Raw genomic sequence first — 26,929 nt, 5'->3', positions numbered from 1 at the left:
CAACTGTCACATCCAACCTCTACCACCTACTTTATATATATTATTAAAAAAGGAGAAAATAATATGTAGAAGAGGGGGGACTAGGGCAAAACTCTCAGAAGAAAAAACAAACACCTAGAAACCAAGGAAACCGATAGTTCGGCAAAGCCACCCTGTCACAGAAAAAGTCAGCCGACAAGGACTGTGGTAGAGAACCTAACCAAGCAGTGCCCGTAATGGAATGCCCATAATCCACTAATTTATCTGCACAACAATTTCCTTAGTGAATAGTGAATAAATAAGTAAACTAATATATGAATACTAGAGAGATTAATTTGTAGTGTTTGATAAAATTAATAATTGAATTCATTAATAAATATGAAGTGACATAAAAAGATATTTTAAATTAATTGAAACTTTTTTAATTAAGACAATAAATGTAAAACTAAGAGGAAAAATGATAACTACAAGCTCAAACTTTACCTGAAAAAAGATCATAAAAAATGATAAGAGTTATTAATAAATGTTGTAGACTTGTGAAGAAAAAAAATCATTTTAAAACAAGTCTATTTTAATTTAGTCATATATAAGATCAAAAACCCGGCTTGTCAAACAGGGTCTATATCTCATTTTTCTTATCATTTTTTTAAAGCATTGTTATGCGATCCCTTCAATTCTAAATATAAGAAGAAAAAAAAATTAAATTTATTAAATAATTGATGTATCTAATTGTGTTACCCATTAATTAGTTAATTAATTAATTTAATTTCAAATTTGTTTGTTTTGTTGGAAATTGAAGCTTCGAAGTTGCCAAAATATTGATGGTTTATACACGACTTGTGTTCAATGTTTGTAAGGTGTTCAACAAATCAAGCTCAAGAGACTTGTAGGAGTGAGGTTGATGGTGTTTTGTTGAAACTAGAATATGCAAGCAACAATGACAATCTTTTTATGCTGGTGTTTATTCCATTAACTAGTGATAGACCTGTGCTTCCGCACGGGTTGCATAACATTGTGGTAATCATATGAAATTTTGCTTCATTTCAATTTTTATATATTGTTAGTAGACAAATTAATTAATTTCATAGTTATCCGTGGAAATTTGTACAGTTGTGTTGACCAGTATCCATAATTAATTTTTTTTAAAAACAATTAAATTAAATTTTGCAAAATGACCATTATGCACATAAAATTAAGGAGATCTTGAGTTTTAAAGTGAACGATTATGAAATTTTGTTGTACTTCGATTTTTATATATTGTTAGTAGATATTTTTTTAAACTAGTAAATCCGCTATTTAGACAAGATCGGAACAAATGGAGTTTATGTTGAGCGATTATTATAGTCTTTGATCCTCTGCCAGAGATCCAAGTCTTGTTGAATACGTGGGTTACTATGTTGCATGCCAGCTGCACGGGCATTCAAAGAGCTGATAATTCCATCGGAGGCTGAACATGTGGCTGAACCGATCCCAACCTGTTGCACCTGGTCGAAACATCATCATCAAGGGCCGTATTGAAACTTTGAGGAAGGTCTACTGAATCTAATTTTGTATCTTTAATAGTATGAATAGGCATATCGCTTCCATCTGTAATCAAGGTCGAGGCATCAACATTAACCACTTCATGCACGTCAACGTGGTCATTCAAATGTGAAAGCGAAGCGGAAAAAACCGAAACCTTTGTAATGGTTGTGTCTATAGTAACTGACATTGTTCCCTACCTTTCACATAAATGCACGTCATCGTGCGCATCAACAGTCACCAATTCCAACACAGGCATGTCCGAATGGGGCAAGACACCTTGAGGAATTTCGTCTGTCACATTTTGCAACGCTAAACTAAAAGATTTAGCTGCCATATCTTTGGGGGGTGCAACAGTGAAATGTTTTTCGGATGGGGCTGCAAAGGCCGTGGAAGATCCAACACCAGAGGGGTTATCTTTCAACGGCACCCAAGCTTGCTTCTTTGGCTGAACTTGCGCCTTTCCTTTAACAACGATCTCGTGGGGCACTTGACTTTCCTTTCTTAGATACAACCAACGGCAACCGGTGACATCATGGCCGAGATTCTGACAGTGAGAGCAAAAATTTAGAAGCCACTCATAAACAACCTCCACATGAAAGGAAAAACCCTCCTTTTCAACCAAAATCTCATAAAATAATTTCTTCAAAAAGTCCATGTCAACTAAGCATAATGTCCGTAAATCCTTTTGGACGTGGCGTTATCAATCACCAACGGCGTACCAACCGCACTTGCAATTTCCCAGAGCATTCTCTCCATCCAGTATTCATGTGGAAGTGCCATTAAACGGATCCAAATTTGCGCATGAGTATTCTTATGATGATTGTTATTAAAGTCCCTTGTCTATTCAAAAAGTCTCAAAATGCTCGGCTTCAGATGCTTAGTTCCCATTGCCCAAACTGTGCGTATATCGGTTTCAAAGGCAAAGGAGAACTCGTTGTAGCCCCTGCCTAAGGATAGGAAGGACCAAGTGTAACAACCTGATTTTTCGTTAGATTTATTTTAATTGTTTTTATATGTGTTTATACGTGCTTATACGTGATTAATTGCCTCTGTATGTATTTTGGTTGGGATTATTAGAATTCGGTGTTTGAAGGGTATTTTAGTCATTTTGGACTTAGGGGTATTTTGGTCATTGTGTGAGCAAGGGTAAATTAGTAATTTCTCTGTGAGGATTATTTTTAGTGTTTCAAGTGAGAATCATTATTTTACTAAGTTACTAGTGTAGTTGTGGTAATTAGCTATGAGCAGTAACTATTTGATAACTTTTAGCCGTAAGCGAGTAAATACTTTGTGGATTAGTCATTGAGAGTCTTAGGTCCATTAAGACTTTTTAAGGGTTAAGCCCATTAGCGTGGACACTATTTAAGCTCCAGTCTTTGTAGAAAAATATGGTTCACATTCATTTCATAAGAATTTGAGAGAGGTAGAGAGAGAAAGAGCAAAAGGAAGAGAAAAAGGGTTAGAAGAGAAAGGCTTGAAGAATCAAGAGGTGGTAGAGATTCTAGGAGCTAAATTGAAGCTCTTGCTAGGATTATTGTTAATTGAGGTAAGGGGGCTAGTTTTCTATCATAATCTCTTAGTTGTAATCTCTTCTCCAATTATATTCAAAAGTGCTTAATTGAGATAAGTGATTATTGTGAACTTAATTGTTAAAATTCGTGCTCTTGTTTTAGTGCTATGTTTGGGTATGTGAGTTTGATGATAATTGAGTTGTTGATGATGAATTTGCATGTTCATGTTATATATAAATGGGTACTTTGTGAATTTTGCTCAAATTGATGAATTGTGATATTGTGTTGTTGAATTGTGGTTGAATTCATGATTGTGAGTTGTGTTTGTTGTTGAGTGTTGTTGATAATGTCATTTCATGAATTGAGTGTGACATATGTGTTGTTGCGTTTAAGTTGTTGATTGGAACCTTGAAGAATTAAATGAATTGATATATAAGTTGTTTAGTATTGTTGCAAAAAGAGTCTAATTGATGCATTCGAACTTTGGAAAATGATTTTTATCGTTTTGGGTATGTTAGGGGGATCAAAATAGAGATTTTTGGGATGATTTGGGGATGAACCAGTAGCTCAAAATGTGTTTTCCATGCCTTTGAGTCGATTCAGAAAGGTTTGAATCGTATCAATCTGCATATGGGCAGATTTGAATCGATTCAGACAGTTTTGAATCGTCTCATTTTTCTCTCTTACTTGTTTGAATCGATTCAAACAGGACGTGAATCGATTCAGCATTAGTTGTAAACATAAAAGTTTTAGATATGGATGTCATCTTTCCAATGGCTTTGGTTCCACTTCAAAATGTTTTATAGAACTTGATTTATGACCAAATTAATACACATAGGTCATGCTGCATTTTTCATGAAACCTTGTCATAACTTTTTCACTAAATCATGAAACATCTTCAAAATTTATATTGAGTGTTAAGAAGTCTTTATAGTGAATAAATGAGTATGTAAACATGAAGCTGTGATGTTTAAGAGTGATTTAATTTGGTTTCATTTTGAAAATGAATTGGTCTTGCAAAATGATACCATGAGACGAACTTAGGTGAATTTTTGGGATTTATCGGTATTGGCCGGTGAAACACACATGTATACGCTACTACACTCATATGTGATTTAAGTGTATACATAGTTGAGGCACTAGAACTTGTTTGCTAAGTTTTGACTCAATTGTTTTAAAGTTGTAAAATGAGAGACTAACTTTGTCAAAAATAATCTTTAAGACCCAATACTTGGCAAATTTTTGTGTGGATAGTTTGATATGATTATATGAAGATGTGTGAATGATTTATAGGTGTTGAATATGATATTTATCATAATGTGTTGTATTTTCTCCTTTACTTGGATTGTGAGAAATTGTATGGAGTTGTAAAAACTATATGATATAGTTGACGTTGATTAATGCATATATGTGAATTGATGGTGATATTGTTGGTGAATGCATATATATCAATTGATGTTGATATTGCTGGTGAATGCATATATGTTAATTGATGGTGATATTGTTGGTGAATGCATATATGTTAAACATAATTGATGTTGAGTAATGCATATATGTTAATTATGATGATGGTGATGTTGATGTCTGTTGATAATTATGATGATGATTAGGTTGATGATAATGTGGTGACGACTCTTATTTGGATTATGACTTGTTGATTAAGTGGGCGTAAATACTCGATAATGCAATTGTTGTTGAAGTTGATCAACGTAAATGGAGGTGATCTCTTACATTGTTGTTGTTGAATATATATGAGGTGATTTTGCATTATCGAGTCTTTGCTTGTATGTCCATGCATCATAGTCATATTGGGTCATATGTGTTGTAAAAGGGTGGTGAACTTTTACTTCGTTGAAATGTAAAACGGGTGTGAAATCTTACATATGATGTTTTTGTTGCGTCATGAGGTGACGACCTTTGTTGTTGGTGACGGTACCGCATGCATCTAGAAGAGTCTAGAACATTGCATGCATTTGAATGATTGATGAATTGTGTCATAATTGAATATGTGACTTGGTGAATTTGTGCATTGGTGAAATTTGTTGAATGTTGTGATTATGTGGATTGGTGTATATGTACATTGCTGGATTTTTGTTGATAATTATGAATATTTGAACTAAGCTCTAATTGAGTGTCTTACTTGCTTGTGCTTATGCACTTGATGAATCTAATTGATGATAATTACTTTGGTAATAGTAATGAGGTGAGAATTGTATGTGTGTGTGTATATATATGATGTGGTGATTCCTTTGATAATGATAATTGATTGGTTATAACTTTGAAATGATGAATTGTACTTGTTGAGTTAAGTATGCTAAATGAGGAATAAGGTGAGTAATCGTTTCTTTGATTGATGTTGATAAATGATGAGCTTATGTCGATGACTTGATTAGCAATTGAATATGCTTGTTATTCTATGTTAGAATGGTGATAGCATGATAAGTATGGAATGAAGGATAATATGTAAGTGGTGATAGTATTCTAGGAATGTTGCATATGTGTAGTTGTTATGCATGAATCATTAAATGCTTATGTTTGTTTATGTTAATTATGATTGATGTGAAGCTAACCCCCAGTGGTTTTGACAGCCTACTTGTTTGTATGAATGAGTTGACGGAGTGCAGAAGTAGTTGCTTGTTTGGTGAGTTGCTCGAGGATAGCGGGAGCTTCCTCTAGTTATCTGTTTCGATGTCTTAGATTAGGCTCTGATCTAGGATGTCAGTCGTTATGTTTGTTTTGGATTGAACATGTTGTTTAGATATTACCCATATGTCGGAATTTGGAGATTTTCATGTATTGCCATATTTGAAGTTATAACATGTATACTTGGATATGTATGTTTTATATATCCGCTGCGACTGTTGAAATTTTTTATATATGCATGTTGTTTTGAAATCTGTTGAAGACGTAACGTCTATTCCTTGAATATTTGTATTATTCGCGTGTTTTATCGCTTTAATAAAAGTATGGTGTTACACCAAGGACCTGCGGTCTTACATAATTTTTGGAGCTTAAACTGAATTTTTGGAGCTTAAACATAATTTTTGTTACCCATTATTTAGTTAATTAATTAATTTAATTTCAAATTTGTTTGTTTTGTTGGAAATTGAAGCTTCTAAGTTGCCAAAATATTGATGTTTTATACACGTCTTGTGTTCAATGTTTGTAAGGTGTTCAACAAATCAAGCACAAAGTGAGGTTGATGGTGTTTTGTTGAAACTAGAATATGCAAGCAACAATGACAATCTTTTTATGCTGGTCTTTATTCCATTAATATTTTGTTGAAACTAGTAAATCCGCTTCTTTTTACCGGTATAAAAAAAGAACCTGATTTAGATTTACCCCTAGGGTTGAAGTCTTTTTACCCCAAGAAGGTTGGTCTCTTATTACCCCAAATAAATAGATTTGGTAAATTGAAATAAAATGTACCAATTATTGTAAATGTATCAATTATTAATAAAATAAAATTTTATATGTTTTATTTATGTTCCTTTCTTCCTTTATTTTTATTTATATTTGCATTTATTTAATGATTTGGTCATCTAAATAATATAATGTCTTCAAACACTAATTAAACCCGACGTGAATTTGCATATTAAAATTGCGTATTAAATAAATTAAAAAATAAAGTTGCATATTAATAAAGGGGCAAAATGGTATTTTCAATCAGGAATGAGATTTTTTTTTGGGTAAAGAGCAAAATTCTAGCTATATATAAGAGCAAAAGTTAAATTTGAAATTCAAAAAGTGTACGAAACTAATTTCTCTCTGTTCTCAATCTCTTTCTCTTCTTCTCTTCTTCTCAAGTTCTCAGACGGGTTTGTTTGTTTGATACACATTTTTTCTTCATTTTCATTTTCAATTATCATTTATCTCTTTATTTTGCTGTGCAGAAGTGGAGGTTGTCATTGGCCTTGCATTGATCCTTCTCGTTCTCATTGCTCTGCTTTTGTTCTTCATGGTGACAGGGTGAATCAACGAAGAACTCGATCTGTTTTTTCGTTTTCTGTTTCATTCTTTTACTGATGAATGGAATGATTTATTTAATTTTTACAGGAGTCGCAATCGCAAGCTGATTGCTGTTTTGATGATTGCTGTATTGGTTGCTATGCATCTCGTGTCGGCGATCGATCGCGATTGAAGAAAGTGATGCATGATTGAAGAAAATAAGATCAAATGAGCATTACATTTCTACAGTTTCTTGTTTTGTTGCTTATGGAGATTTAGATAGATCTATTTAGTAAAATAAAAATCAAAATCAGGTTTACATTTAGATTCATGATATCTTGTTGAATCGTTGTAATGCTGTTTGTTTTTCTGATTTTGTTTGATGGAATAAAACTCACAGATCTACATTTTGTGTTTTGAATCTTATTATGTTAGTTTTAGAAATTGAATTGAATGTTGTGTTGTTTTAATGTCTGTTTTTTAGTTCTGCATAATATGTCTGTTATTATTTCATTTTATAGGAATAACAAGAAAGTGAAGATGATTGCGGTTTTGTTTGTGATACTTCTCGTGTCGTCGACCGTGTCCAATGTGCTACGCGATTGAAGAAAGCTCGAATCAACATTGCATTGAATAATGTAGTTGTTCTATAACTACTTTACTTTTGTGTAATAAAAATCAAAGTCAGATTTAGTTTTAATTTCATGCTTTTGTGATTGAGATTCATGTCATTGAATCGAATCATGTAATGTTATTTTTTGTCTCACTGAGTTTTATTATACTTATTTTGTTTCATGTAATAAAGCTCAGATCTACAACATTGTGTTGTGTTAAGTTTTGTTTCAGAAATTGTGTTATGTTTTGTTAAGCTTTGTTTGATAATGTCTGTTTGATCTCGTATGTTCTGTTGGCTTAGTTTCAAATATATTTTTTTGACAATTCTTCAAAGAGTTTTTTTTTATTGAATTCTTCTAAGATTTTTGGTTTTTATATACTTCAAAGATTAGAATATGCAACACAGTTTGGAACCATTGTTAATTGAATTAAATGTACCGAAGGATTATAGAACTGTACTCGATTAGATGTTGCAATATAAAGTCAAATTTTACTTGAAAATTTAATGTAATTTGTTTTTTGTCAATCATAGAATTAATGAGTTGAATTAAGTTAAATATTAATAAAATATTAAAACATTCTTTCAAAAAATAATAATAAAATATTGAAACATATTCTCATTAGTTGATATTATTGACAAACTTAATAGGTTAAAGTATTATTGACAAACTAATAATTAATGTTGCATTGAAACTTGAAAGTAACAAGTATAGTGAAATAAAATTATTCTTCAAAAGCGACAAGTATTGTGAAATGGAGGAAGTAAAAAATATTTTATTTATGATAAGCAATGTAGAAGAAAATATATAATTATTTAGAGGAAACTAAATTTTTATATAGTAATATATGTTAATAGTTTAAGACTAAAAATTTGTGGTACCCATAAAAAATGGCTTTTATTTTAACGCATATCAATAGTATATATATAAAGTAAGGTTTTTTATGCCACATGTCACTTCCTCATTCCTTCTCAATATTTTTATTATTTTTTTCTATTTTATTTAACATAAATATCTCAACAAACTTTTGATCTTATGCACTCAGTATTTTTTATCTCAACAAACTACACATCAATCAATCAATCAATAGTATATATATAAAGTAAGTTTTTTTATGCCACATGTCACTTCAACATTCATTCTCAATATTTTTATTATTTTTTCTATTTTATTTAACATAAATATCTCAACAAACTTTTGATCTTATGCACTCAGTATTTTTTATCTCAACAAACTACACATCAATCAATCAATCAATAGTATATATATAAAGTAAGGTTTTTTATGCCACATGTCACTTCCACATTCATTCTCAATATTTTTATTATTTTTTCTATTTTATTTAACATAAATATCTCAACAAACTTTTGATCTTATGCACTCAGTATTCTTTATCTCAACAAACTACACACCAATCAATCAATCAATGGTATATATATATAAAGTAAGGTTTTTTATGCCACATGTCACTTCCACATTCATTCTCAATATTTTTATTATTTTTTCTATTTTATTTAACATAAATATCTCAACAAACTTTTGATCTTATGCACTCAGTATTTTTTATCTCAACAAACTACACATCAATCAATCAATCAATAGTATATATATAAAGTAAGGTTTTTTATGCCACATGTCACTTCCACATTCATTCTCAATATTTTTATTATTTTTTCTATTTTATTTAACATAATTATCTCAACAATTTTTTGATCTTATGCACTCAGTATTTTTTATCTCAACAAACTACACATCAATCAATCAATCAATAGTATATATATAAAGTAAGGTTTTTTATGCCACATGTCACTTCCACATTCATTCTCAATATTTTTATTATTTTTTCTATTTTATTTAACATAAATATCTCAACAAACTTTTGATCTTATGCACTCAGTATTTTTTATCTCAACAAACTACACATCAATCAATCAATCAATAGTATATATATAAAGTAAGGTTTTTTATGCCACATGTCACTTCCACATTCATTCTCAATATTTTTATTATTTTTTCTATTTTATTTAACATAAATATCTCAACAAACTTTTGATCTTATGCACTCAGTATTTTTTATCTCAACAAACTACACATCAATCAATCAATCAATAGTATATATATATAAAGTAAGGTTTTTTATGCCACATGTCACTTCCACATTCACTCTCAATATTTTTATTATTTTTTCTATTTTTAAAAACCAATATTTTATTTAACAAAAATCGGGTTTTCGGGTTACTTGATCGGATTGCTCCGAAACATCCCCAGAAAATCAGAAAAAAATTCAAGGACCATGACTCCCGTAAAAGGGACTTCTTACGGGACTCCGCCCCTCAAAATCCAAAATTCCATGTTTAGACCCATTTTTCATTTTTATTAATTTTTCATATTCTCAGAAAAATCTGAAAAAATTTCCATTAGTTTTATTTGATTTTAGAATTTTTTGGTACTATTTTTTATATTTTTATGATTTTATTTGACAGGTTTTTAGCATTTTTTACTTAGTTTTTGGTTGTTTTTAAAAGGAAAACTCAAAACTATTGAAATGTGAGAGAGTCTGATGGCTGATTATACATAAGAATTGTCCGTATTATGAAATCCGAAATAGTAAACATGAATCCAAATTTTAAAATCCGGAATGCACAAGGACATTTTTAGAAATTTTACAGGGCGCGGGAGAAGGCAATAGGGGGGGAAAGTAATAGTCCATGTTTAAAGGACCCAAAACTATTACCACTTGGACTAATTCATTATTGATTTTGTTACACTTTTTATTCTTGCATTGGACATTCATCTCATCATTTATATTTATTTTTAATTTTTTTTTAAATATTTATATTTATTTTTATGATATTATTATAATTGTAAATTTAAATAAATTCAATCTAATATACTGACACGTGTATTCGTGCACACAAACTTATAAAACTTATTTAATATCTAACCCGGGCAACGCCGGGTATCTAAACTAGTATGGAAAAAGAAGAAATGAAATTAGAAAATACAAAAGAATAGATTAAGACATATGAGCGACCAAAGATATAATCAACGTTGTTGACGTTTTTTATCTAATTTCAAAGTGACAACTGATGTTATTTATAATTAGTCTATAACATAATAGAACATTACAAAATTTTATGTATTTCCAATATATAAAATATTGTTCTCACGTGATATGTATTATTTGCAACATCTAGTTGCGGTTCGTTCATGTACTTAATGTTGTTGTTGTTGTTTGCATTTGAAATCCATGACATTCAAAGTCATGTTGAATTCACAAGAATAAGAGAAAATCAATTATGTATGATTTATCTAACAATAAAATTGATTTTTTTAATTTAAAATTAATGATATATTAATCATATATTTATCTTTATCTTTTATTGAATTAATAAAACATACATTTACCAATCACTAGATATCATATCTTTTCGTTAATTGTGTTTACATACTATGATCCCTATTGCAGATGCAGATGGAAAAAAAATACTTGCATGGACTTGTTCAATACCATATATTGAACACATTATAACATTTATTGTTTTATTTATTTTTCAAATATATTTTTTTGACAATTCTTCAAAGAGTTTTTCATTGAATTCTTTTAAATTTTTTTGGTATTTATATACTCCGGGGATTAGAATATGCAACACAGTTTGAAACCATTGTTATTTGAATTAAATGTATCAAAGGATTATAGAACTGTACTTGATGACAGGTTGCAATATAAAGTCAAACTTTACTTGTAAATTTAATGTAATTTGTTTTTTTATCAATCATATAATTAACAAGTTGAATTAAGTTAAATATCAATAAAATATTAAAACATTCTTTCAAATAATAATAATAATAAAATATTAATACATGTTCTCTTTAGTTGATATTTGTGTTAAGTATTACTCCATCTGTTTCATAATATTTGTCGCTCTTGATGAATTTACACATACCAAGTAATCAAATAAATATTGTTATTTTTGATGAAATTCTTTGTGTTTTTCTATAATATCCTTAATCATTTATTATTTCATTCTATTATTTTTCTCTCTACAATAACTAGGTTAAAGTATTGTTGACAAACTAATAATTAATGTTGCATTGAAACTTGAAAGTAACAAGTATAATGAAATAAAATTATTCTTCAAAAGCGATAATTATTGTGAAACGGAGGGAGTAAAAAATATATCGAGTTGATAATATATTTGATTAATTAAAAAATAATAATAAAGTTTAAATGAAACAATTGAAATTAACCAATATAAACAGAAGAAAACATGTTTTTCATTACACGATTAAGAAATTTCAAGCCTTTATTTCTTCCAATGTTCTCAAAGCTCCTCCTTCCATTGCCCTCTATTTCTTCCACTTACTCCTTCATTTTTTCCAAGCCTTTCCTTCATTTCCCCTCCAAACTCACAAACAAATCCTAAGAGAATACTGTTGGAGTAAGCGCTAATAACCAACCTATATTGATTGAGTTTGCCTTTGTATTATGATATTGATATAAATATATGTTGTGAATATATAATAGTAAGACATTTCTTTATTGATTTTCTTTTGTTTCAAAAATAATAAAGTCCCAAGAATAATTAGTCCGTTTAATGGAGCATTAAATGTGACTTAATCGTGTGACCCATTAAACAAAAGGACATTATTCTTAAAGTGTCCGTAGTCAAGCTTTATTGTGAAAAGGGATAACATTAAAACATAGAGATTATTATGTGGGTAGACCAATGATCACATCTCACGGATCATAGATAAAGAGTTATAATGTCTTCACATAAGTATAAATATTAAGAGTAATATTTATACTGGATTGACCCACCTTGAGAATACTACATAGTAAAGGTTATGAAAGTGTCATAAGATATTCTCATAGTGATAATGTTGTATTCTACCCTTTGACCTGAAACCACTATGTACCCTAGATGTTGGAGTTGAGTGCTTTATCATCATTCAAACGTTGTCTATAACAAGATGACCATAAAGTTGGTTGATGGGTACTCCATGAATCATGTTGAGGGACATGAGTGACCTAGATGGAATTTACCCCTCCTACATAACAGGAGAAATGTCTAGGGGCCCAATATTGAACTGGACAAGGGTGACATGTTATGCCTTGTGTTCAATATAGACATGAGGACAAAAGGGAAATTATACACATGATCATTATCACATAAATGTTTCGTCAAATAACATGACATTCTCGTCGCTTGGGAGCAGTGATGTGTTGCTAGATACCGCTCACTGTTTATAATATAAATATATGATTTAATATTAGTGCCAAAGTTACGAGAACCTATAGGGTCACACACAAATGACAGATAAATGAGGGAAATAAATAAGTAAGACTTATTTATAAAATAATAAGTGGGACTTATTAGTAATTAAATAATTAAGTATGACTTATTATTTTAGTTTATTAAAATAGAGAGACACAGTCCGTCCACTGTAAAGTACAAAGTGTTTAAGTGAAATATGGTGCACCGTAGTGTAATTAAGTGCTTGCCTTGATGACCAAGCGAGTCGTTCTATAAATAGAACCCTTGTGCTGAAGCATTTGGTTGTTGAGCACTTAACCTAATTCACAAAGTAATAGACCTAGCCGCCACTCTCTAAACCATAGTCTCTCTGAATCTCTGTTGGAATTGGCTAGCATCAGAAGTTCTGTTCGTGTTGACTGAGTAGCATCGTTACGTTGCTTTGCTCGTGATCGAAAACTATTCTGCTACAAAGGTTCTGCGCTTCAAGAGGTAAACACGAATCCTTAAAGTGTTTAAGTATTTTTCATGTTTGATTTGTGATTATGATTTAATCATAATCTGTTCCAATGAGATTTGTTCCGCTAAGAGGATTAAAATTTTGAAAAAACCCCTCTTAAAATCTTTTCAGTGGTATTAGAGCATCCAATCATGGTTAAATCATTCAATTCGAATATGTTTTGATAACATGTTGGTATGAATATGATTCGTATTCATTTATGATATCGTTTTGGTTAATTTGCTGATGATTTGTTTGAATCAGTAAAGAAAGAGTTTTATGGTGATATATCATCGGCTCACAAATTGTTTTAGGGAGATGTATCTCATATCCATTTTCTAAGATCATAATCACGTGTTCATATATTTGAATTCAATTTTGATATGTTTTGATCTAAAAGAGAAGAACATATTTGTCTAAGGTACTTTGTTTCAAAAAAATGTTTGAATGAATAATTGCCGCATGACTTGTTTCAAAAGAGACTTGAATTCAATTGGATTATTGTCAAAATTGAATATGACTTGATTTTAGCAACGTATTCACAAAATTGAATATGACTTGAATATGGCCTGTTGTTATTATCAAACATATCAATCAATTAGAGTTTTGAATATGATTCAATCTAACCGAATACATGTTTGCCGTGCATGAGATGTACATACATATGCGATATACAGTTTTGAATTCTCACTATGCCATGAGCTTGATTGCCTTTTAAGAATATTGAAATTTGTATGTATCTTTTATGAAATTGTTTCATGATATTGTTTGATTTTGTTTACTTTTGCTTTAGAATAAAAAGATTCAATTATATTTAAAATAGCAAAATTAAACATGTTTGAAATACAAGATCGGTATACATGATTTGAATATTTTCAAAAGAGTAAATATCAGTTATTGGTTATCAATATTGTATTGATTGAGACTTTATTTCCTTTTGGATTTTGAAATCAAATGTTAAGCCATATATGAGATATATAATTTGATTTGGTGACGATTTGATCATACTGATTCGGTCCAATATTTCTTTATACACGTTGTTTTCTATTATGGAAAATAACTTGTGTGAATGATTAATTTTAATTATTTAATTATTTAGAGGTGTATAGTTATGACCATAGCGCAAACAAGGACGTCGGTGGAGAGGCTTGAGAAGTCAACTCAAAGATCGAAGACTTGTAATTATTTTATTTAGTTAATATTCATCATTTTCTACCATTTGGTTTTAGGATTATATCATCCCCTTTTCATATTAAAAAAATTGATTTAAACTCATACAGAGTAATGAATTCCATTTAGGTCATAAAAGATATCATCGAACTCTACATTATGAATTCTTTAAAATCCTCAAGGCACCCTAACCGTTTAAAAATTATCATGCAGCGTTTCACAGCTTTATAGGGTTTGTATATTAAATATTATAATATAACCTGTTAAAATTTTGATTTACAAAATTGTATAGGGTTGTTGTTGTTAAAGCAGAAGATTGAAGTTGAATAAGCAAGAATGATAGTGGCTATCCTAACAACAAAATTCCCAACACGTACCAATTGTATAGGGTTTATGAAAATTCAAGAATCAAAACATGAAAATCAAGATAGAGTTAGATATGGGCACAAACTTGAAATTCAAGAATCCAAACCGTTGAAGAAAAAAGAACCCGACAATGAGACGAAACCACCAACACCTTCGAATTGTGAGAAAATTTCGTATACGGAATGAAATCAATTGTTTCCTACCATTGAAGAATCATAACCTTTGAATGAAAGCAGCGTGTCTCTAATTTATGAGAATTTCTCTTGTTCTATCTGTTTTTGCTCATTCCCGTTCAATACACTTGCGTGAGTTAACTCACGCTGAAAATACATTTGCACTCACCTATTTAAATGGAAATGAGTAAAAAGAGATAGGAGAAGAGAAATTATCCTAATTTATAGGTTTTGCTCCGGGCTTTTGTATTTTTTGGGCCTCGACCCACTAGTCATTGTAACCCTAGTTCTAAATATTACTATTACTTTCCCTCAAAAAAAAAAATATTACTATTACTTTTTTACTTATATGTACACTCATTTCTTTTTATTTTAGCGTAATAATGACTAAACTAGGGGTGAGCAAAATATCTGGTGACATGAAGAACACCATATCCAAATCCAAAACTATATTCAAATAATCAGGTATTTGTAAACAAGAATTAACCATATTTGATTGGATGTTTCCAAAACTATATTCAAATAACCGGATATTTGTAAACAATAATTAACCATATTTTGTTTCTTAAAAAAAAAAATAATTAACCATATTCTATTGGATGTTCATGTCCATATCCATAACCATATTTCTAAAATTGTCGGTCATCCACTTTTATAAATCCGGTTTTTTTTTTTTGAAGAGACTAAAATGGAATATATTACCAAAATAAAGTGTCTTCCTTAGCACAAGATGTACCAAGAAAGCAACACCAAAGTCGAAACAATATTTACAAAGGAAACCTGTACAAAATTAAAAAACACACGAACAGAAAAAAAACTCTAGCCTATGCCCAAGATGGCAAATGGACTAAGTCACCAGCCATGGTAGTTGAAGGGAAGTGAAACAAATTTCGCCTTCAAGCACGTATAAGCAAGAGACTTAATCTTTTCCACCACCTGAATAACCGAGCAAACTTTATCATTGAAGAGCCTGTTATTTCGTTCCTTCCAAATTTCCCACACCGTAGCGAACCATATAACTTGAATAAGAGAACGGTGCACCTTGGAGATACCACCACTAAATTTGAATTGATTAAAAATGATCTGGCAAAACGGGACAACCACTGATGTGCCAATCCACCTATTAATGAAATGCCAAATTGACCCAAAAATATTACAATGTAAAAATAAATGATTTGAAGTTTCTGTCGATCCACATCATGACACACATAACGTGGAAGCTTAATCTAAAACACCACGCCGGTGTAGATTGTCCTTAGTAGGCAACCTGTCACGGAATAGCCGTCAAGCAAAGAGCACAACCTTCAAAGGAACATCTTTATGCCACAAAGAAGAAACATCCCCCGGTAATTCAATCGGAGGTTGAGAAGTAAGGAAATTATAAACACTTCGAACAGAGAAAACATGGGATGATTCCAAAGTCCAAAGCCATTTGTCATCCTTATCAACCTGCAAAATCACATTCTGAAGAAGTAACATAAGATCCCTTAACATCTCTTCCTCCCACACAAACAACCTCCGCCTCCATCTCCACGCCTCACCATCACCACCCCACCCTGCCTGAAACATATCAGACACTGATACCTCCCTATCCAACGACAATTCATATAACCTGCTAAACCTGACACTAAGCTCCACCCCACCAATCCAGACATCCACCCAAAAAAGCGTATTCCTACCATTACCCACCGAACGACTAACATGATTAGTAAACCACTCTTCCCCACACATAGCATGAATATCACGCCACCAAAGGGATGCATCACGGCCTTCCCCCATCAGGCGCCCACCCTCTATGCCATACCTAGCTGACAACACCCTGTACCAAAGACTATGAGTATCCTCCAACACCCTCCAACACCATTTTCCTAACAAAGAAGTATTAATTAAACTCCCTAATTCTCCTTACCCCCAAACCACCAACCTCCTTACTACTACAAACAGTGTTCCAATCCACCCAAGATATTTTCTTATGGTCATCCCCCCCCCCCCCCCCCAACCAAAAAAAGATTTTAAAATAGATTCAATAGAGGAGACAATACCTGACAGAGCCTTGAATAAGGCAAGGGCATAAACAGGCAGTGACGACAGGACAGACTTCAGTAAAACCAGACGACCACCCAAAGATAAGTGTTTCAACTTCCAACCCGACAGTCTAGATTTGAACCGATTAATGAGCGGTTCCCAAAATGACAACCGACGAGCATTCACACCAATAGGCAGCCCCAGATACATAAAAGGGATAGAACCAACTTTACAATTCAACACCATAGCCTCCTCATTTAACCAAGACGTTGCGACATTGGACCCAACCAAAAGACTCTTTGAGAAGTTAACTTTTAAGCCCGACAAAGCTTGAAAAAGAAGGAGAACAGCCCGGATAGCCCGAATGTTAGCCCAAGATTTCTCACCAAATATTAAAGTATCATCTGCGAATTGAAGATGAGAAACAATCGTAGTACCATTGTTTCCAACTCGATAACCAGTAAGCAAATTATTCATCAACATAGATTCCATCAACACATGAAAACCCTCTGACGCTAAAAGAAACAAAAAGGGCGACAAAGGGTCACCCTGCCTCAGGCCCCTCCCCAAAGAGAACCCATCAGTTGGAGACCCATTAACCAAAACTGAAGCGGTAGCCGTGCCAGTGCACTCTTTTATCCATATCATAACCATATTATTTTTCTTTTCTTTTTCTTTTTCGACTAAACCATACACTGTTAAATCATAGACTCTCTCTCTTCCACTCTCCCTCTCTCTCCTCTTCTCTCCATGAATCAATGATAAATTTCAGAGATACGTAACATTGTATTCTTCTCGCACATTATCACTCATTGTATCGACATTTTATACTGCGAGGGTCATAATAGTTGTAGATATATTTTTTTTATCGTTACTTGTATTATTACACATGCTTAGCAATTATCATACTTTGACACCGTCCCAATTTTTAAATTCGTGGAAATTAAAACACAAGTGCACAACACGATACTTTATTATTTAAGCAATGAAAATGAAAAAATAGTAACATGTGAGAGAAGCATCGTAGTTTTTAGAGGTTTCGATTTTTTTAGTTTCCATATACTCATTAGAAAAATAAATTAAAGTAGGAATAAGTAATAAATATTTACTTTCTATTTATTATATTAAACTAGTTTATATAAATGATTTATTATGTACTCATGAGTTTAACTCAGTTGGTAGGAACAATGCATAATATATGTAAACTTTGAGGTTCGAACCCCGAATACATAAAAAAATGATTTGTTGTAGTTTCAATGGTGCAAACTAAATGGCACAAACTAAGCATTCGTCAAAAAGATGGTACAAAATTATTTTTTGTAAAATCGAAATTGATTCTGAGTTTTTTTAATTAATAAAAAGTAACTTTAATAAAATAATTGGTATATTTATCTATTCTAAGTATTAATAGTCATCAAATTAATAGTCATCAAATTATTCAATATTCGTTGTATAAGTTGAAAGGGTCTCATTTTGACTATCATAAAAAAATGTATATATAAGTTGAAATTGTTTAATTGGTCGAGATAATGTATTGCAATGAGTCGGAGACAAAGTTCAAACCTCAAATTTCTCACTTATTCACTTTTAAGGAATAAGAATATAGCCAACATGCAATTATTTGAGAGAAATAATTTTCTAATAAAAGAAATAGTAATTTTAAGGGTTAAATATGTTTTTGGTCCCTATAAATATGTTAACTTTTCGTTTTAGTCCCTCTAAAATTTTCCTTCAACTTTTAGTCCCTATAAAATTTTCAATCACTACTTTTGGTCCCTATTTTTAATTTAATTTTTGTATTTTTTTTAATAAAACTGTGCAGAAATGTGTAAAATATTCTAAAAAAATTAGAATTTTTTAACAAAACACAAATTAAATATGAATTTTTAACCGTAAAAAATATAAAAATTCATATTAAATTCATGTTTTGTTAAAAAATTCTGAGTTTTTTTGGAGTGATTCTTATAATATTTTGAATTTTTATGAAAATTTTTATTAAATAATATGAATTCTACATATGAGTTTACTTTAAAAGAGGGACCAAAAGTGAAGATTAAAAATTTTATAGGGACTAAAAGTCGAAGGAAAATTTTAGAGGGACTAAAACGAAAAGTTGAAATATTTATAGGGACCAAAAACATATTTAACCCTAATTTTAATTATGTTAGTAGATGAGAGAAAATTATTTATTAAAGAAATTTTGACAAACAAAAATTAGCTTATGCTTGATGTACTAGAGTTTACAAATGATACCCATGGCGAGACCCCAAAGTAATGCCAACAAACCTCCACGAGAAACTCGTTGATACAATCAAATAGGAGCTTCTGTTCATGGCAAAGCATGTTTGAGAAGATCTCTACCTGATCAAACAACGAAGGATCTAGTATCTTGTCTGAGGAAAGACATTTCATCAATAATTGGTCTTGTGTCAAGCCAACATTTATGTACTTAGATATCAATTCATTTTGTTCAAAACAACATTTCCGCTATCGAATCGATCCACTGGTGAAGAGTCGTGTTCCTCAAATCGAATTTGTAGTTTAACTAAAAATCATGAATGAATGTGTTACAAGATTAAATTTAATATGGTAAGTAAAGAGGTTAGTTGGTTTTTCTAAAACACTTCCAACTTTTCTCTATATGCAGGGGATATTTTGTTTTCAAAATATTTATTTGAACTTTAATAACATAGCCAGAGGGTCCTCAAGGTTCTAGTGCAAGAATTTTACCAGGCTGACAAGTGGAGTAGCCAGGGTGAAGAAAGGACAAATGAAAAATGAAAGAATATAAGTAATTGTACGTAAGAACACAGGCTGAAGTTTATCATAGTATCTATAATTTGAATCATGTAGTTTGAACTAGTACCTTCAGCAACTATCTCATCTCCAACAAGATAACCGGCTTCAGAAGTATTAACATGACCAAGATCTTGCGACAAAGTTGACTCCCACTCAATTTCTAGTACTTCATTAGATCTTTCATTTAAACCACAAACACTTGACTGGTTTGCTGGATTACTTGTTTCCTGCTCTGGTTGATCAATAGAGGTTGCGTCCTTGGGCGACAAGTGATCCTCATTATCCTCCAAAGTTTTATCTGAAGATGAAAGTCTTGAATGTGCAGTCACAAGATGATGCTCCAAGTTCCCTCCAGGACTTCCAAGAGGAGAGAAGTTGTACTCAGGAAGAGATAGTATTCTGCCAAGGGTTTTAGGAATCTGGCTGCCAGAAATGCTTGTGTTATTATCATCTCCGTTATCTAGCATCTCAGATAAATGTTTCTTAGCCTCAAAGTATATGTTCGAAACCTTTTCCTTTGTAGAACCACTTTCACATTCCACATTAAATTTGGAGTCTTTCATTGTAGCAGTCTTGTTTCCTTTCACAACATAAAACATAGGTCTTGCAATTTGTTCAGTGAAGAAATGGTCTTTATTAGGAGATCTCATTTCAAATTTATCTTTACCAACAGTTTTTCCTCTGGAGCCGTTGTTTTCACATGCAGCATTGAGTTCGTGATTTCCATGCTTCTCCTTTCCTAGACATAGAATAACTTGAAATAAAGTATAAACCAAAGATGGGAACCTGTCGAACATCTGAACATTCATCATCGCAAGCTTCAAGCAACAATGGAATAAATGAACCATAATATCTGTAGCAACATAAAGAATTTAAAATCCAGAACCATTCCATATAAAGGAAAAAAAAATATATAATTTCTACATCAACTTGTAAAATTATAGGCATCAATAAAAATGCTTAACTTCAATATTTCTAAACTGTACTGTCCTCAATGACTAATGCATTTTGATAAAAGTAACCAAGTCAAAGCCTTCCCAATGATGGTTTAAAATTCTAGGATATAGAGTTAAAAAATGAATGCCTTTTGATTTTAAGGATTTGAAGGTTAAAGGCAGCACAGGTACATCATACATGTTTCTGTAATCTTAGTCTTGCATGTGACCATAATATCACTCAAACAATTACAGGTTGCTAGTCATGCACATACTTCTTGAGTTTGCTGTTCTAAAACTATATCTTGTAATGATTTTCTGATCATCACGGCTATGATTTTGACTTTCCTTTGTGCAAACCTAGTCCTGGACATATGGAGGGCTGTCAATTTAATTTCAGCTTTTGCCAATATTACATCATGGCTAATTCCTTGAGGAATAATACATTAGATGCAGAAAACTACTGTATGTTATTTATGGCTTCTTTGAGTCAAACTTAATGATATCGTAGACAACTTAATATTTCTGTGATGCTAGTTGAAGACACGAGTTTAGCACTATTTTGCGCGCTAGTTGCTTTCCTTGTGAATAGATATCTTGCAGACAGAGTAGTGAGTTGATTATATGCATTTTGTATTTAGTTTACTTAATCCATATAATTTTAGGTTTGAATTAACTCAATTTTGGTTCTTAGAATATTTTCTTTCAAGTGGAAGGATGCATACATGCTGGCATTCTAGTTACAATGAGTAATCCCTTTCATGGGACAGTCACCTTAGTATTGCATGTGAAGTTGCTGGAGCAGTAGCATATTTGTATTTCCCAGCTTGTATTCCAATATTACACACAGAAATCAAACCCACTAGCATACTCCCTTCATCTAGATCAATTCGACTAGATACGACTCATCTAACCATAACTGTATGAGTTACTTTTCGTTACATCATACATGCACCCTGAATATTTTCAGTCATGTCAATTTACAGATAAGAGTACTCATGTATATAGTTTTAAATCATATACAACAATTTCTCCGTTATAAAAATTGTCAACTGTACATCAGACTCCTTAAACATCATATAGTTAAATCTTAAAGAGAAAAAAAATCCATAAAGTTAAATCTTGGTTACCAACATTAACAGGACCAGTATAAAAATGGAATATAATATAATTAAGTCAAATATAGGATTCATATTTGTAGATAGAATTATTACTGAATCAGTAATTAAACTAATAAAATGTATCGACTAAGATCATACCCTCAATCCCTTTTTCATTTGAACTTGATAACTTCAAAATAGTTTCATAGCAACAGAAATAAACTTACTCAACTATGTGGGAACAACCTTGGGTTCCATCAACAATTATTTCGACATCTTTCTCCTCATCTTGAACCCCTAGCTTAAATTGATCATAATTACAGAGTTCAGCACTCTTGAAGGGTAAGGGTCGCGGACCCAAGACTTGGAGCAAATCATCTTGGTGAAGTACTTCTTTTTAGAGCAGTAACTCTGCAATTTCAGCTACTTTTCCCTTGTGTTCTTCTATAAGTTGAATGGTATGTTTGTATGCTTTGTTCACCCATTCTCGTACTTCATTATCAATGATTTCACCAGTTTTGCTGCTGTATGGTTTGAACGTCTCAGAAGAGTCCTCTCTTTGAGGGAAAGAGAGGAGGCCAACTTTTTCGCTGAAACCATAGATGGCTACTTGAGCATATGTCATCTTGGTGACTTTCTCCAAGTCATTTTGTGCTCCGGTAGTGATTGTCCCAATGAAAACCTGCTCGGCAGCCCGACCACCAAGGGTCATGCAAGTCCTATCAAAAAGTTGCTCTTTTGTCATGAGAAGGTTCTCATTTGAAACATATTGGGCAAACCCAAGAGCTGCTGTTCCACGAGGAACAATAGTTACTTTCAACAATGGCTCGGTATGTTCCAAGAACCAACAAACAACAGCATGGCCTGCTTCATGGTAAGCAACAGTACGCCTTTCCTGCTTACTTATTACACGATTCTTCTTCTCTAAACCGCCAATGATTCTATCAATAGCTGCCTCGAAATGATCCATTGTGACTTGTGCTTCTTCAGTCCTCGCAGCAATTAGAGCAGCTTCATTGCAAACATTAGCAATCTCTGCTCCAGTAAATCCTTGAGTAAGGGATGCAAGCCTTTGTGAAAAATACAAAGGTTCGTGGGAAAGTTTGATCTTGTTCAAGTAAATCTGAAATATCTGGTCATGACCTTTGATGTCGGGTTTATCAACTGTTATTTGGCGATCGAAACGCCCAGGCCTAAGCAGGGCTTTGTCTAGTATATCAGGACTATTCGTACCTGCAAGCACAACAACTCCAGCAGTGGTTCCTAAACCATCCATCTCCACCAACAATTGATTTAAAGTACGTTCATGTTCATCACTTGAACGAGAGTAACCTCCACTACTCCTTGCTCGACCAATTGCATCAATTTCATCAATAAATACTATACTAGGAGCACACTTCCTTGCTTCCTTAAACAAGTTTCTCACCCTAGCTGCTCCAACACCGACAAACATTTCCAAGAAATCAGAACCGGATATAGAAAGAAACGGTACACCAGACTCCCCTGCAGTTGCTTTTGCTAAAAGGGTTTTTCCTGTACCTGGAGGACCAACCAGAAGAGCACCTTTTGGAAGTTTGGCGCCAAGCTCTTGGAATTTCTTGGGATTCTTGAGGAAGCGCACAAACTCCATAACTTCTTGCTTTGCCTCATCACAGCCAGCAACATCTTTAAAATAGACCTGAACAAAATGAATTCATATAAGAAAAATATTCTCTTAAATTAAGTTATTCATTCACCACTAAGGAAAAAGTGAGAATGGGAAAGACAATGTCAATGGTCACTAGGGGAACATGGTGTTAGAAAACAAATATAGAAAATATTTACAAAAGAAGGTACTAATTAACCAACCTTGTTTTCAGCATATTTGTCTACTTTAGTAACATGTGCTTTTCCGAGGTTTAATATTCCATCAATACTTTCCTTATTATGAAAGAGAACTCCAAAAGCCAACAAGAGTGTAGATAATATGATAAACACCGAAACCCAATCGGTTTCAGAAGAATACGTAACACGAACAAAATCATGATGGTCAATGCCTAGTCCTTCTTGTGCTTTCTCTAACTTCCTCTCAAAAGAATCAACACTTCCAATCTTAAAATAATATTCATATTTTGCAGGAGGATGGGTTCCTACTTCACTTTGATTACTACTCTTCTTCACATATATTTTGGCAAGTTCTTTGTTGGAGACAACAATATGGTCTACTAAGCCTGGTTCCAAAACCTTAATATTAAACTCCTGAAAGCTAATCTCCTTCTGCTTTCCAAAAGGACGAAAATAAAAGTATGAAAGAATTAATCAATGTCATCACCGCCGACAACGGGGTGCCAAGTTTCTTCAATGCTTCTTGAAAATTTCCTACTACGGCCACCTTCATCCACTGTGCCAGACTTTGACTATTCTTTCCATTTGTTTTCTGCTTATCGTTTCCCATTAATCACGAAGGAACTCTGGAAGGGGGACTAGGGTTTTCACGATGCTCCAAATAAGGGTTTCGTTACCGGTTTCCTTTTTCTTCCTGGTTTTCACGATGCTCCAAAACACTTAAGCATGGGCCAAATATAAAGAAACAATAAAATATTTCTAAAGCCAATATATTAGATTTAAGGAAAAAATATATTTCTAGTCTCGTAGATTATAAATTATTTTAGTTTTAGTCCTTCCAGAAAATTTATTCAATTTTTGTCTTGATATTAAAAATTTAAAAATAAAAATGTTTTAGTATTGTATTTAATCTATAACAAAAAATTGTTGCTAAAATAAAACAAAATTTTAGTGAAAACGTGTTTTGATACACCATTTCAAGCATCAATGGACCTAATACACACTATTTTTGTCTGATCGTAAAGATAATGTGACTTTAAAACCTTCCTCATTTCATTTCTAAACATTTTTGTTTCAATATCACAAGAAATTCTTATAAGACATGTATTTTTTATGAACATTTTTATAAAAGAATTGTGATAAAAACAATGTAAATTTTGTATGTGTTAAATATGTTTTGGGTAATGTTAACTAATGCCCGTGGGGCATTAGTTAAGGAGACTAATATAGAAAGTTTGGATTGGAAATTGTTAAAAAGTTGTATGTTCAACTTTTTAAAATTCAAAACTTTGTTGTTTTCTAGTAAAAGTTTCTATTTTGTACTTTCTTAACTAGTGCCCTTGTTAACATAACCCGTATGTATTTTGTTTGTATAAATTTTTCGTTTTAGCTCCCCTAAAATTTTATCTTCAATAAGATTTCTATCACCACTTTGGTCGCTACTTTTAAGTCAAAATATAAATTTTAAATTTTTTTCATAGTCATATCTAAAATATTATATCTCTCCAAAAAAAATTAGAATTTATTAACAAAACTTGAATTAACTATGTATTTTTATATTGTTGCCGTTTAAAAGTTCATTTTAATTTATTTTTTGTTAAAAAATTCTAACTTTCTATTTTAGAGATTTTTATATTATTCTTAACAAGTCTAAAACAACTCACCCGAAAATCTAAATGCTACATATGATTTGACTTAAAAATAAGGATAAAAAGTGTGGATAGAAAACTTGAAAATCTCACAGTTGAAGAAATTTTATAGAAGACTAAATCAAAAGAAATCAAACGTAATTAACCCATTTTTTTTATATCGTCCGAATTTTGACAAGGCTTATAACTAACTGTCAATTTTTCACCATTTTCAATACCTGTGGCTAATTTGTTTTAGATTATTTGGAATGAGTCTGCTCTTTGTTTGTAATTGTGTTATATCTGTCAAAGGTTGTACTAATGTGGACTTTAGTCATAGCATCATGGTGCCGGGCTGTATTTCTATTTCTCTTGTCTTTTTTGTCTTATCCAAATTCAAAGGAAAAAAAATGTATCAGTTGATTAGCAACGTTGTTGAATCATAACCTTTGATTGATAATGAGTAACCTTTTATTGTTTTAGTTACTATGATATTCGTTCGAAGTTTCCACTGTCATTTAGCAAAACCCCTGACCATATGTTTAATGGGCCTAAATCCCTAACACACTCAGAGTGTCCAAATAAATTAAAATCTAGGGAAAATTGCAGTAACCTCCCCTGAAATTTATGTGAATATACTCCACCTCCCCTCTAGTTTCTTACTCAACAAAGACACCCCCTGCCGTTAGCTCCATCAATGTTCCGTTAAACAAAAGCAAATACTTCATTTTCAATAAATAAAAAATAAGTGATAATTTATTCTTGCAACCTTACCAAATTCCATCGTCTTCATCGGTAGAAAACTTCAACATTCATTTACTACCCAACTTCCTCTCCAGTATTATTCTTTCGCTCTCTCTACTTTATGCCTTTTTTTTTTTATCATCTTGATGGTCATGGCCTCATGGGTGTAAAGACGAACAAATTAGTAAGATTGAAATCAAGGATATATATATATATATATATATATATATATATATATATATATATATATATATATATAAAAAATTCAAGTTGGCATAAAACTGAAAACTTCTTTCTTTTCAAATTACCAAACTGGTGGTGCCTAGACAAATTCCAAAAACAACAAATTCACCATAATTTAAAAAACAAAAACATCTTGCTTGATTTAAAAAAGAAAAGGCTTAATAGCAGTTTTCACCCCCTAACTTTTACGAAGCTGCGATTTTGGCCCCCTAAGAAAAAAACTACAAAACTGCCCCTAAGTTTTGCAACAATAGCTGTTTTGGCCCCCCAAGACAAAAAAAAAAAAAAATTAACATGTGGCACCTCACTTAGGGTGCCTCACTTAGTTAAAATCACACAACACTCCCGAACTTGATCTTCCTCCCAAGCTAATAACCGACACCGCCACTTCCAAGCTTCACCACCCTCCCCCAACCCAAGAGAGAACATTTCAGTCACCGTTGCCATTTTATTATCAGCAAGATGAAAAAGGCGACTAAAACTATTTTTTAAGATCATACCATCAAGTCATGGATCCCACCAAAATAAAGTTTCAGTACCATCGCCAATCTTTCTCCCTAAATGCTCATCAAACCACCGACAACCTCCC

General features: G+C 32.0%; 1 protein-coding gene, 1 long non-coding RNA gene and 1 pseudogene across 2 annotated transcripts; 1 reads left to right on the top strand and 2 right to left on the bottom strand.

The window, feature by feature from the left end:
* Positions 1 to 2,908: 2,908 nt before the first annotated feature.
* LOC146908772 (uncharacterized) lies at positions 2,909 to 5,881 on the top strand. The gene is made up of 3 exons (XR_015019620.1): positions 2,909 to 3,049; positions 4,625 to 4,733; positions 5,603 to 5,881. It is a non-coding gene; the product is annotated as an uncharacterized LOC146908772 (long non-coding RNA).
* A 13,394-nt stretch (positions 5,882 to 19,275) lies between these two features.
* On the bottom strand, positions 19,276 to 21,287 carry LOC146908771 (uncharacterized). Its single transcript, XM_085727274.1, has 2 exons — positions 19,934 to 21,287; positions 19,276 to 19,612 (listed from the first exon to the last, which is right to left on the bottom strand). Exons 1-2 carry the CDS (start codon positions 20,712 to 20,714, stop codon positions 19,524 to 19,526), a joined length of 870 nt encoding a protein of 289 aa, XP_085583400.1. The 5' UTR covers positions 20,715 to 21,287; the 3' UTR covers positions 19,276 to 19,523.
* Positions 21,288 to 22,058: 771 nt separating this feature from the next.
* On the bottom strand, positions 22,059 to 24,335 carry LOC146908770 (ATP-dependent zinc metalloprotease FTSH 8, mitochondrial-like; annotated as a pseudogene).
* Between the last annotated feature and the right edge of the window lie 2,594 nt (positions 24,336 to 26,929).

The sequence above is a fragment of the Medicago sativa genome, chromosome 7 (genome assembly GCF_051527215.1).
Source record: "Medicago sativa cultivar Bolivia chromosome 7, Bolivia_mono, whole genome shotgun sequence".
Taxonomy (NCBI): domain Eukaryota; kingdom Viridiplantae; phylum Streptophyta; class Magnoliopsida; order Fabales; family Fabaceae; genus Medicago; species Medicago sativa.
The sequence above is the reverse complement of the archived record's forward strand: the minus strand, read 5'-3'. Positions and strand labels throughout refer to the sequence as shown.